Below are 14274 nucleotides of genomic sequence, written 5' to 3' on the forward strand. Positions count from 1 at the left end.
AGGATTACAGGCGTGAGCCACCGCGCCCGGCCTTAATGAACTTTTAAACTTTGAAAAAGAGGGTTTAAATTAATTCCATAAAAATAGATGCTAGCTTGATACACACCTGATACACAGCTCCACATATAGCTCCTGTGATAGACTTATCTTTAAATTACTGTCTAGGTGTTCTATTAAAATTGCCTAAAATGTAGATTTATGTATATGATACTATTGAGAATGATTACTTAAAAACTCATTTGTCGTGGACAATGTTGGTACATACCTTTTAATCCCAGCTATTTGGGATGCTCAGGTGGGAGAATTGCTTGAGCCCAGGATTTCAAAACCAGTCTGGGCCACACAGACTCTGTCTCAAAAACAAACAAACTCATATGTATGGTACTATATCCTTATAGAGTGGCTTTAACTAAAAGTTAATTAGAAGAGCCTTGGCAATTGGTAATCTAGGGTGATCAGATGAGAACTCTGCTGATTTTTTGTTTTGTTTTGGAAACTCCAAACTGTTTCACAACACCTAGCTCATATGTTGTCGGCCATTAGGTATATTTGCATCTCCTAGAAGAGATACTAGGAAAAAGAGTTTTTATTATGGGCAGCCATATATCCAGCTAAAAATCTGGAGTTTTGTTAGTAAGGAAAAAGGATAGAACTGATAATGATGTAGGCAACTAGCACTCTCAAGCCTATCCTTGTTCATGCCTATCCTCTCCACTTAGTAGTACTTGATCCCAACCTTAGTTGTGCTTCATATCCCTAATATTACTCTACCCTCCTCAGAGTAGAGGATCTGGGAAGCCTAATGATTTCTTTCAAGGTGTTCAGCCATACCCTCTCTTTCTTGCCTCAAATTGAACTATATTTAGAGGTACCTCCTACTTCTTAATTCAGATCTTTTTCTGGCTTCTCTGGTTTGGCCTTCACTTTGTTGCCTCCTTTCCCTCTAAGGCAGTTAGCTTTTAGCTTTTTCTTTTTCATTCATTCATTTTTCACTTTTTTAGAAAATCTTGTTGATACCTCTTGTATGCTGTATCTCCTTTCCCATTCTCTTTGTCCATATGCATTTACACCTTTTTCTTTTTGGTGCTTGAAACAACAAATTTATTCTTTCTTTTTTTTTTTTTTTAGACAGAGTCTCACTTTGTTGTCCAGGCTAGAGTGAGTGCCGTGGCGTCAGCCTAGCTCACAGCAACCTCAAACTCCTGGGCTTGAGTGATCCTTCTGCCTCAGCCTCCCGAGTAGCTGGACTACAGGCATGCGCCACCATGCCCGGCTAATTTTTTTTTTATATATATATCAGTTGGCCAATTAATTTCTTTCTATTTATAGTAGAGACGGGGTCTCGCTCTTGCTCAGGCTGGTTTTGAACTCCTGACCTTGAGCAATCCGCCCACCTCGGCCTCCCAAGAGCTAGGATTACAGGCGTGAGCCACAGCGCCCGGCCTAACAAATTTATTCTTTTTAATTTTTTTTTAATAGAGACAGGGTCTTGCTCTGTCGCCCAGGCTGGAGTGCAGTGGTGTGCTCATACTTCACTGCAGCCTCGAAGTCCTGTGCTTGAGTGATCCTCTAATCTCAGTCTCCCAAGTAGCTGGGTGCATCATCTTGCCTGGCTAATTAAAACAAAACAAGGCCGGGCGCTGTGGCTCACGCCTGTAATCCTAGCTCTTGGGAGGCCGAGGCGGGCGGATTGCTCAAGGTCAGGAGTTCAAAAACCAGCCTGAGCAAGAGCGAGACCCCGTCTCTACTATAAATAGAAAGAAATTAATTGGCCAACTGATATATATATAAAAAAAAAAAAATTAGCTGGGCATGGTGGCACATGCCTGTAGTCCCAGCTACTCGGGAGGCTGAGGCAGGAGGATCGCTTGAGCCCAGGAGTTTGAGGTTGCTGTGAGCTAGGCTGACGCCACGGCACTCACTGTAGCCTGGACAACAAAGCGAAACTCTGTCTCAAAAAAAAACAAAACAAAACAAAAAAAAAACCAAAAACCTAAAACAAAAAACTTTTTTGTAGAGAAGGGGTCTTGCTAAGTTGCTCAGGCTGGTCTAGAACTCCTGGCCTTAAGCAATCCTCCTGCCTCAGCCTCCCAAAGTGCTGGGATTACCAGCATGAACCACCATGCGCAGCCTATAAATTTATTCTCATAATTCTGGAGGCCAGAAGTCCGATATCAGTTTCAGAGTGTCTGCAGGGCCATGTTCCTGCCAGAGGCTCTAGGGAAGAATCTGTTCCTCTGTTCCTTGCCTCTTCCACCTTCTGGTGGCTGCCAGCATTCCTTTGCTGTGGCTTCATCACCCCATTCTCTGCCTCTGTGGTCACACTGCCTTCCCCTCTACTATGTGGTAGTATCTTCCTTAGCCTCTCTCTAAGGCTGGGCCTTACAGAGTATAAGAGCTATATAAGAGTATATAAGAGTATAAGGGCTATAAGAGTACTTATGGCTGCATTTAGGACCCATCCAGATTACCCAGGATAATCTCTCCATCTGAAGACTGGTAACTTAATTATATCCTTTTCCATAGAAAGCAGTATTCCCAGATTCCAGGGATATCTTTTGGTAGACTGTAATTCAGCCTACCACAGTTTCTGAAGTGCTTGAAGTCAGTTACTTCTGGTTAGAAAAGGAGGGACTAATGAAGGCAACACTGTGAAAGTAATTTTAAAAATACCATTTAGTAGGCCGGGCGCGGTGGCTCACGCCTGTAATCCTAGCTCTCTGGGAGGCTGAGCCGGGCGGATCGTTTGAGTTCAGGAGTTCGAAACCAACCTCAGCAAGAGCGAGACCCCGTCTCTACTATAAATAGAAAAAAATTAATTGGCCAACTAATATATACAGAAAAAAATTAGCCGGGTATGGTGGCACATGCCTGTAGTCCCAGCTACTCGGGAGGCTGAGGCAGGAGGATTGCTTGAGCCCAGGAGTTTGAGGTTGCTGTGAGCTAGGCTGATGCCATGGCACTCACTCTAGCCTGGGCAACAAAGCGAGACTCTGTCTCAAAAAAAAAAAAAATACCATTTAGTAAATTAAATGTTAAAAAAATAAAATAAACTTTCAAAAGTGGATTTTCAAAATTTCTAGGAAAGGTAGGCTAAGGGATGAAAAAATGTAGGAGGCTAGGCTATGTGGACTCTAAACCAATCCTAGAAGTTAAAGTAAAAGTCAATGCTTAAAATCACTGCTATATTCACACCTCATACAGTGGCCACTAAAATGCACAGTGTGTCACATGTCAGTGGCTGGGCATGGACGTTCAGCTATGGTAGTACATAGATGGGAGGGATAGCGAGAAGGACAATAGGTATAGGTGTGTCCCAGCAGCTGTGGTTGGGAGGCTCAATAAGGAAGCAGGAGTAACACTGAAGGAAAAGTAGAGACCAGCACTAAGAACTCTAAGAATGGGTAAGATTTAGAGGTCCAGGCAGGCAGTTGACATAAGGACAGTATCTCAAAAGTAGTTAAACTTCAGGCTCTAGATTGGAGTTCTGGGTCAGGACTATGTCACTCACTGAAAGGGAATCCTAGATCCCAGAATACTGGGATATGTAGCCAAGAGAGGAACTTAGGTCCTAAGGAACAAGGCAGGAATCTAGTTATCAGTACTGGGGTCCAATAGAGACATCTTTTACATTTTTAAATTCTTTTTAGGTGGATTTTAGGAAGGAGCAAAGAAGGGCATTTATTCAGATTTCTTTGTTGAAGTAGAAGAGGAGGGTATCTGCATTTTCAGCTCTCCATAATGTTTGTAACAATTTACATTCCCAGCAGCAGGTATATGTGAGTTTTTTAGTCTTCCACTTCCTTGCTAATACTGATTAATAATTTCAGTTAGCACTTTTTGCTAAACTGATGGGTGAGAAATGGTAGCTTGTTTTAGTTTGCATTGCCCTCATTTTGTTGAGGTTGAGCATTTTATGTTTATTGGTCACTTAGTTTCTTTTTCTATGATTGCCTGTTCTTTTCTTTTGCCCATTTTTTATTGGGTTTTTTTTTCCTTACTGATTTGTAGGAGTTATTTGCATTTTCTGAGTATTTATCCTTTTTCCATTATGTATGTAGCAAGAATCTTCTAATCTGTTTCTTTTCTCCCAACTGCATTTATGGTATCTTTTTGTCACACTGAAGTTTTTGCAAAATGTTTTTGCCTCCTAATAATTTGTAGTTAAGATTTTTTTCTTATTCCTAATGTTGTAAATGTGTTATGTGTGATTTTCTCCCATCAGATTTGCTAAAGATTTGGAGCCACCTTTTTCTTTCTTAAAACCAAGCATTTCTGGTTTGTTTTCTGCTTTTTTCATTCCTTTGTTCTATTTTCTTTGTCCTCTTTTTCTGTCTTCTTCTAGTGAATGGTTTTCTATCTTTTTTGTTTTTTTAATATATTTATTTTAGAACTGTATGTTTTTTCTCTGTCTGCATTGGCTGCATCCTACTGGTTATGGTATGTAATGTTCTTAGGGATACTATTTTTTAATAGTTTGCACTTTCAGTTTTATTTTCTTTAATCCAAGAGTCATTTATGTAGATTTTGTGAAATTTAAACAGATTTGTCTCTTATCCTTTTGTGGGTTAATATTTAGTTTGTTGCATTTAGTAGTGTCTTTTTCATTTATATAATGAAGTTAATGAAACTAGTCTTGTAATTTCTGAAGTATGTCCCAAGCACTAGTATTTTTTTTTTTTTTTTTTTTTGAGACAGAGTCTCGCTTTGTTGCCCAGGCTAGAGTGAGTGCCGTGGCGTCAGCCTAGCTCACAGCAACCTCAAACTCCTGGGCTCAAGCAATCCTGTTGCCTCAGCCTCCCGAGTAGCTGGGACTACAGGCATGCGCCACCATGCCCGGCTAATTTTATATATATATTAGTTGGCCAATTAATTTCTTTCTATTTATAGTAGAGACGGGGTCTCGCTCTTGCTCAGGCTGGTTTCGAACTCCTGACCTCGAGCAATCCGCCCGCCTCAGCCTCCCAGAGTGCTAGGATTACAGGCGTGAGCCACCGCGCCCGGCTCAAAGCACTAGTATTTTATAGATCAGGAAAGAAAATATTGCTGTTCCATTTTATTTCAGAGCTTTTGCTTACATTCTGATTGTTGCTTTAGGGGTGAATATATTGTGATTGTTAGTGCCAATGACATTGCTGCCATTTATTAATCTAATACTAAGAGAGTTTATGTGAGCCACACTGTAGGAGACAGTATGGAGGATATAAAGATTATATTGTTATTTTATATTTGGTCCCTGGTCTCAAGGAATATCTGTAGTTGCCAGACCTTTATGGCTCAGTAATTTTACTCTGCATAGAAGAATAAATAAAAATTTAAAGGAAGATTCAAAATCTGATTTGTTTTCTGTATTTTGACTTTTCTTATGTTTAGTAAATAAAATAGCTTGCCAGGACTGTCATCATTCTGTGTAATCATAAAAAGAATCTACCATGTTTTACACAGGAAGTTTAAATCCACACAGCTAACTTTGTCACAAAACTAGGCTGAGGTCCTGTTTGGCTAGTTACTTGCTACCATAGTCTGCTGTAGCAGTGCTTCATTAATAGTCTGGAATTACACAGCTCTAAATGCAGATTAGAACTAACTAGAGTTTTGTGAATTTGCATTGCAGTATTGGTTTGGTTGGATTAACAAGTTCTTGATCCCGATACCGTTCCCCTAATTTTTTTTTTAAACTAAAATGACCTTTTTTTAAAAAAAAAAAATTATTTATTTTTTGAGACAGGATCTTGCTCTGTTGGCCAGGCTGGGATGCAGTGGTGCAATCACAGTTCACTGCAGCCTCAAACTCCTGGGCTCAAGTGGTCCTCCTGTTTCAGCCTCCCAAGTAGCTAGGACTATAGATGCACACCACCATCCCGGGCTAATTTAAAAAATTTTTTTTTGTGGAGATGAGGTCTCACTATGTTGCCCAAGCTGGTCTTTTTGAGACAAGGTCTTGGCTCTGTTGCCCAGGCTAGAGTGCGATGGTGTGATTGCCGCTCACTGCAACCTCCAACTTCCAGCCTTAAGTGATCCTCTTGACTCAGCCTTCCAAGTAGCTAGGACTACAGGCATGTACTACCATGCCTAGCTAATTTTTTGTATTTTTTTAGAGATGGAGTCTTGTTATGTTGCTCAGGCTTGAAATCCTGGCCTCAAGTGATCCTTCCACTTTGGCCTCCCAAAGTGCTGGGATTATAGGTGTGAGCCACCATGCCTGGCCTAAAACTAAAATTTCTAATGGCAATTTGTCCTTTATCTCTCTTTGGTATTTTCAAAGAAATGTATTTATTTTCTAGTTTTTATCCCCATGAGATTATAAAATTGAGCTATTATATATTTGTGTTAAAGTGATTGAATTTTATAAAATACTGTAGAACATATAAAAGTGCTCCTATCTACTGCAAAATAAATAATCTAGAGTTACCATTTATCATACATGTACTGTCTGTATATGTAGGCACTATTTAAAGCATTTAACATGCAGTATACTGTATAATTTGTTCCTCAGTCTTTGAAGGAGGTATATACTTTTACTTTAGGAAGAGTTTAGAGAAGTCAAACAACTTGTACATGGTTACACAGCCAGGAGTTGGGATTCAAACTCAGGGTTGTTTGACGTGAAAGCTTGAGCTCTGTCCACTATGGCATCATACTTTTAAAATATGTTTAGGATTTTATAGTTAGAAAAAGTCACTTATTTCTAAAATAGAATCTTTAAAGATATTGTTCCTTTATATCATTGTTTCCCACAATGCACTTTTTTTTTTTTTTTTGCTGACTCTGGCTTAGAATACTGGCTTTCCATTTTCCTACCTGTGGAAAACTTGCAGCCTAGGTCTGGATCTTAGAGATACAGTCTAGGCTAGAGTCTGCTGATATAGTAAAGCCTTAATTTAAATGATAAAGAGAAGGGTGCAGCAGATTCTCTTGTTTCTGAGTTCTCTAGAGAGCTTTGATACTTGAGATCTATGCTCTGAACTATGAGGGGTAATATACTGTGGAATTATATTGGAAGAGTTGCTCATTGTATTTGGGTCTTTAGGAAAAGCATTTTGCTTTTTGCCTTTGGTAACTGCAGTTAGCAATAACTGCTTTCTTTTGTAAAGCATTAATTGATATCTCTTGTTTTGTTGGGGTTTGCTACACCCTGGTCAGACATTGTTGATATTCAGTGACTGCCCTCCTGTTATGCTTTTATTTTAGTTTCCATAACCTGTCTTAAAATAGCCATTTTTCTTTGAGGATTCCATCATATAGCTTCTAATCATTTAAATATAGGATGTAAATGTGCTGTTTCCCTATACAACTCAGGTTTTGTGAGTTGACTTCAAAAACTTTGGAGTGAAGAGAATGGGTATAAAAAATTTGGCTGGGCGCAGTGGCTGACGCCTGTAATCCTAGCACTCTGGGAGGCCGAGGTGGGCGGTTGCTTGAGGTCAGGCGTTTGAAACCAGCCTGAGCAAAAGCGAGACCCTGTCTCTGCCATAAATACAAAGAAATTAATTGAACAACTAATACACATAGAAAAAATTAGCCAGGCATGGTGGCACATGCCTGTAGTCCCAGCTACTTAGGAGGCTGAGGCAGCAGGATTGCTTGAGCCCAGGAGTTTGAGGTTGCTGTGAGCTAGGCTGATGCCATGGCACTCACTCTAGCCTGGGCGACAAAGTGAGACTCTGTTTTTTTAAAAAAAAAAAAAATTAGTACATTCTGTTTAGCCATTCTTCTTTTCCTGATTCATTTGCAGAGCAAGTCACTCTATTTCCTACTACTTCCTTCCTTGCTTGCTTTATAGCAGCAGACAGCAACTTAAGGCCTGCCTAACTGCCTGTTTTTGTATGGCTTGTGAGCCCTGTTCCAGTGGGTTAGCATTGTGAGCATTGGAGACCTAGTTGGGGCATTTCCCTCTCCTCCATTTTTCCTTTGCTTACAGTTCCTGCCTCCCTGGCAGCTATGCTTCACTGCTTCCCAGGCTTGCTCTGGTGCCACCTACACTTTGGGTACTTGCTGGTAATGGATTGCCACCAAATGCTGGAATCTCAGTCTGGGAATTGGTTACTCAGCAGATTACCTCCCTTCCAGCCAGCTGTGCCAGGTGCCCAACTGAAATGACTAGGCTCTCCTGGAGGAGAGAAGGGTGTGCTGGAGTTATGGTCTCAATGGGGCAGAGAGTGAAACTGACTGTGTTGGCTACTTCTTCCCTCTCCCAGTGGCTCCTCTCCATCAGACAAGCACTTTTCCTTAGGCATGTGTCTCTAGCCGGTGGCACTTGGAGAGTTGTACACCTATGTGCTTACTGTTTGGGATGGCCCAACCCAGGCAAAAACGATACAAGACGGCAAGAGTTTTCTCTGTAGTTATATTAAGTACTTGCATACTTATTAAATACTTGATTTTGCCTTTTTCCCAGCAGAGCCTAGAATATTGCTTTTCAGAAAAAGTTTGCCAATACCTGTTCTATAGCCATATTGGCCTCCTTGCTGTGCCAGGCACACTTTTGGGGGCACACTGTTGCCTGAGGCCCTTGGCACTTGCTTTACGAAAACCTCCTTATGGGGATGGTCTTGGATAGCTGCTATTTATTCTCAAAACAGAATCCTAGGTTTTACTTTTTAGAGATAGGAAAAAAGTCTGCTTTTTTGAAAACTTTGAATTTTACTGATGCATTTGCTTGGGGGTAGCAACAAAACAGCAAATAAACCCAGTTTCTCCTCTCATGGAATTTAGAATCCTTTGAAAGAAGGACATTAAACATCATCCTACAAACAAATGGCATATGATAAAGCCTATGAAGCAAATGTTCAGGGACCTAAAATTATAAATAAAGAGGAAACTAAAAAGGGGTTAGATTGGCTGGGCGTTGTGGCTCACGCCTGTAATCCTGGCACTCCGGGAGGCCGAGGCTGGTGGACCGTTTAAGGTCAGGAGTTTGAAACCAGCCTGAGCAAGAGCGAGACCCCATCTCTACTAAACATAGCAAGAAATTAATTGGCCAACTAAAAATACATAGAAAAAATTATCTGGGCATGGTGGCACATGCCTGTAGTCCCAACTACTCAGGAGGCTGAGGCAGAAGGATTGCTTGAGCCTAGGAGTTTGAGGTTGCTGTGAGCTAGGTTGACGCCATGGCAGGCTAGCTGGGGCAACAGAGTGAGACTCTGCCTTGAAAAAAAAGGGGGTTAGATTGACTTTTATCACTTCTGCCACCAATGAACCATGTTGCTCCATGCTAGCATCATCTCTTGACTGGATTATTGCAGTAGCTTCCTAACTGATCTCTCTACCTCTGCCCTTGCACACTTGCAGTTGGTTTTCTACATAGCAGCCATGATGAATTGATGAAAATAACTTAGATCATATTATTCTTTTGTCCAACCCTTCTGATGGTTCATGCTGTCACAATGTATAGTAAAAGCCAAAAGTCTTATAGTAATACTCAAGGAATCATTACTTCTTTGACTTCATCTCCCACTATTTTCTCCTTTGCTCACTCACTCTATGTCCATATTGGCCTCCTTACCATGCCATATATTCTTAGGTTCACTCGTCCCAGGGTGTTGACACTTGCATTCCCTAGACTGGTAATGCTTTTTTCTCAGGTATCTGCATGGCTCACTTTATCACCTTTTTCGTGTTTTCTCTATTCATGCTGTTTTAACATTTTTAAAACAAATTTTCATGTAGTCAAATGGCCATGTTATTTAAAACCAGAGCCTTATCACCTCACCCCTGATATGCTCTTTATTCCCTTTACCTCTTTATTTTCCATGGCACTTCTCTATGATGTCATAGATGTCATTTATCTATTATACCAGCAGTCCCCGACTTTTTTGGCACCAGGTACTGGTTTCATAGAAGACGATTCTTCCACGGATGAGGGGTGGTGGGGATGGTTTTGAGATGATTCGAGTGCATTACATTTATTGTGCAGTCAAACCTCTCTGCTAATGATAATCTGTATTTGTAGCTGCTCCCTAGTATTGGCATCACCGCCTCAGCTCCACCTCAGATCATCAGGCATTAGATTCTCTGACGGAGTGCACAACCTAGATCCTCCTGTCTGCAGTTTACAGTGGGGTTCGCACTCCGATGAGAATCTAATGTTACTGCTGAGTTGACAGAAGGTGGAGCTCAGGCGGTGATGTAAGCCATGGGGAGCTGCTGTGAATGTACATGAAGCTTCACTCACTCACCCACTGCTTATCTCCTACTGTGTGGTCTGGTTCCTAACAGACCATGACCGGTACCATTCCGTGGCCTGGGCCTGGGGGTTGAGGACCACAGTATCATACCATATTTTTACTTCTTTATTTTGTTTGTCTTCCTCTCTAACAGCTTGAGAAGGGCACAAATTTTTAAATGTTTATGTTTACTGCTGAATTCCTTTATGTCCTAAAACTGTGTCTGGTGGATAGTAAGCTCTTAATATATATTTGTTGAATGAATGACTGAGGAGAAGTTTCTTTGATGACATGTCAACCTATATACAAGTGGAAAATGGGGATGGGAACGTTTTCCAGGTAGAGAGGGAAAGAAAAAATGAAGACCCTGAGCTAGGAGAGCATATAATTTAGTGACTAGAATGTATAGTGAATATCCTGAGATGAGGCTGGAGAGTTGGATGATGGCCAGATAATGCAAGACCTTATCAGAATTTTTGGATATAATTTTAAGTATAATGGGAATCCATTAAAGGGTTTCACTACTTAATACTTCGAAGTTTATTTCCTAAGTACAGGATATTGTCCTATATAACCACAGTACAACTTTGAAAACCACAGTACTACAACTTTGGAAATTGATTTATTATTATCATTTAATACATAGAATTAAGTCAAATTTTGTGGATTTCTACAGTAATGTTATTTACAGGCTCAGAAGTAATCTAGGATCATGCATTTCATTTAGTTATGTCTCTTTAATCTCCTTCAATCTGGAACAATTTCTTAGTTTTCTCATCTTTCATGACCTTGGCATTTTGACAATTATAGGCTAGTTACTTTGTAGAATGTCTTTCAATAAGGGTTCATCTCATATTTTCTTGTGGTTTATGAGTTTTTGTATAGCAGTACCAGTGAAGTGATGTTGTGTTCCTTTTAGTGCATATCAGAAAAAGCAAAATGTTGATTTGTCCAGTTAGTGGTAATGTTCATTTTTATCACTTGGTTAAGATGGTGTTTGCCAGGTTTCTTGACCTTATAGTTAGTAAGTATGCTGTAGTGATTAGTTAACTATTTTGTGGGGAGATATTTTGAGACTATGTAATATCCTGTTTCTCACCAAACTTTCATTATTTTAACATCCATTGATGAATCTTACCAGAATCAGATATTATACTCTGAAAAGTATCAAATTATGACTTTTTGAACTCCATTCACAGTACAGTACAGTAAGGTAGAGCTTTCTCAATTAGTTATTTGTTTTATTTACTTCAGAATGGTGTTCTCATTTTTCTCAATGGGTTATGATTTGTTATTGTTACTTATTTAACAAATTGGTTTTATACTTCCTACTGGGAGCCCATTAAAGCTATTTCCTGTGTTCTTTTGATATGTCCTCATCATTTTTTGAGTAATTCCTTAACTTTGCAAGATGTTTGAGGCTTGAATCTTGAATTTTCTCAGTCTTATGCCTGAAGTCAGATATTTCTCTAAGGAGTACTGGGTCCTTTTAATGCAGAACATTATTTGGGCACTAGGTATGCTTATTGCTACTATGAGCTGTTACTGTTTCTAGGCCTTGGCATCATACACTGATACCTTGAGTTCCAGTCCAAAATTGCAAGGTTTATTCTAGCCTTCTGTCTTCCTGTATTTGTAATTCCTTTGTTTGATTGTGAGAAACTTGGCTCCCATTATCCTCAATGTATTTATTTACTTAATTGCCCTGTTCTTCCTGTTTGTAACCAAACTCATAGCCATGCCAGCCAAAAGCTCATGACAGCTGAGACAGAAAAGTCTCAGACATGTTCTCCTCCTCTCCCTGAAAACTTGCTCCCAGAACTAACCATTGCAAAGATAGTCCCAGTGAAGGGGTGGGTGGTATAAGGGAAAGAGGAAAGGAGGAAAGGTGAGAGGCTAGTTAGAAAGCTCTGCCCTGACCCTTTTCCCCTCCCTTTCCCACCAGCCTTTTTAGTTGAAAGCTCACCCTGATAAGGGCGAAGTGTCTTGTTTTATGTTTAGTCATCATTCTGGCTGCTGTGTGGAGAATAGATTGGACAGAATGAGAAAGGAGACAGGGAGATTGGCTAGGAACCTTTAAGATTTGATTAGTCCATATGAAAGAGTGGTAGCTTTGATGAGTTGTTTGGCAGTGGTGGAGATGGATAGAAGAGGACATACCTAAAACATTCGAAACTTGGCAAACCTGTTTTTAATCAGTTTACCAGAGATATTAATTTGTCTAACCAATATAAATATAGCTGTCTTAATAAGAAATAGTATTTTAAGAAATACATTGGTTTCCTGAGCAAATGTTGGTATATTTTTAGCCAGTAATAGTTCATAAATATTTTTCTATGGTTGTGGGTGTGAGTTTTTATTCATAGTTTTATTTATTTATTTTTTAGAGACAGGATCTGGCTCTGTTGCCTGGGCTAGAGTGCAGTGGTGTCATCATAGCTCACCTCAACCTCAAACTCCTGGACTCAGGTGATCTTCCTGCCTCAGACTCCCGAGTGGTTGGAACTACAAGTACACACCACAATGCCTGGCTAATTAATCTGTTTTTTGTAGAGATAGGGTCTTGCTTGTGCTCAGGCTGGTCTTGAATTCCTAGCCTCAAGTGATCTTCCCACCTTGGCCTCCCAGAGTGCTTGGGATTACAGGTGTGAGCCACTGCGCCCGGCCTAATTTTTACTTTTACTTACTTTATTTTACTTATTATTCATTTTAGAGATGGGGTTTTGCTGTGTTGCCCAGGCTGGTCTTGAAGTCCTGGGCTCAAGGAGTCCTCCCACCTCAGCCTTTCGTGTAGCAGGGACTATAGGTGTGCACTACCATGCCCAGCTGGTCATAGTTTTTTCATTGCATATATTTTAGCTCTTGGTTTATACATTAAAGGACTATGTTTATTAACTTTAAAATAGCTGATTGAATTTGATTTGTGGGCCACTCAAAGTAAGCATTAATAATTTTTATATACTCTTAAATTAGTTATATTAATATAAATGCATATTACCCAAAAGAACAAAAATCTCACTCTATGAAAAAGACACCTGCACTCGAATGTTTATAGCAGCACAGTTCACAATTGCAAAGATGTGGAAACAACCGAAGTGCTCATCAGTACATGAGTGGATTAATAAAATGTGGTATATGTATGCCATGGAGTAATGTTCAGCTATAAGAAACAATGGTGATATAGCACTTCTTGTATTCTTCTGGTTAGAGCTGGAACCCATTCTAGTAAGTGAAATATCCCAAGAATGGAAAAATAAGCACCACATGTACTCACCAGCAAATTGATATTAAGTGATCAACACTTAAGTGGACATATAGGAATAACATCTATTGGGTGTGGGGCAGGTGGGAGGGAAGGGGATAGGTATATATATACATAATGAGTGTGATGTGCACCAGCTGTGGGATGGATATGCTTGAAGCTCTGACTTGAGGGGGGCGGAGGGGCAAGGGCCATATACGTAACCTTAACATTTGTACCCCCCATAATATGCTGGAAAAAAACATAAATGCATATGATATTTAGTACTGATAATTATTAATTTTGCTTTGTTTTTTAGATATTATGATCAGATTTGTTCCATTGAACCCAAATTCCCATTTTCTGAAAATCAGGTAAGTCATTAATTTTTTTTTTTTTTTTTTTTTGAGACAGAGTCTCACTTTGTTGCCCAGGCTAGAGTGAGTGCCATGGCGTCAGCCTAGCTTACAGCAACCTCAAATTCCTGGGCTCAAGCAATCCTCCTGCCTTAGCCTCCCAAGTAGCTGGGACTACAGGCTGCACCACCATGCCCAGCTAATTTTTTGTATATATATTATATATTAGTTGGCCAATTAATTTCTTTCTATTTATAGTAGAAATGGGGTCTCATTCTTGCTCAGGCTGGTTTTGAATTCCTGACCTCGAGCAATCTGCCGGCCTTGGCCTCCCAGAGTGCTAGGACATTAATTTTGTTTTAAAGTTATAAGGTACTGGTAAGTCACCCATTTTCTTCCACTAACGGTATCATTTTATTAAAATAAGTTATACTTCTTCACTGCCTTTAGGTTTTTTGAAATAGTTTTATATAAGTTAGAAGCTTTGAAGTCAGTCTCATAGCATCTA

General features: G+C 39.9%; 1 protein-coding gene across 3 annotated transcripts in view; it reads left to right on the forward strand.

Annotated features, from left to right (window-relative positions):
* Positions 1-14274, forward strand: part of PDCD6IP (programmed cell death 6 interacting protein) — an 80974-nt gene that overhangs the window by 5428 nt on the left and 61272 nt on the right. For all 3 annotated transcript variants that reach the window (XM_076006166.1, XM_012769208.3, XM_012769209.3), the window contains exon 2: positions 13730-13784. In XM_076006166.1, coding sequence (XP_075862281.1) covers positions 13730-13784 — 55 coding nt within the window. The remainder of the gene's footprint in view (positions 1-13729; positions 13785-14274) is intronic.

The sequence above is a fragment of the Microcebus murinus genome, chromosome 1 (assembly GCF_040939455.1).
Source record: "Microcebus murinus isolate Inina chromosome 1, M.murinus_Inina_mat1.0, whole genome shotgun sequence".
Taxonomy (NCBI): domain Eukaryota; kingdom Metazoa; phylum Chordata; class Mammalia; order Primates; family Cheirogaleidae; genus Microcebus; species Microcebus murinus.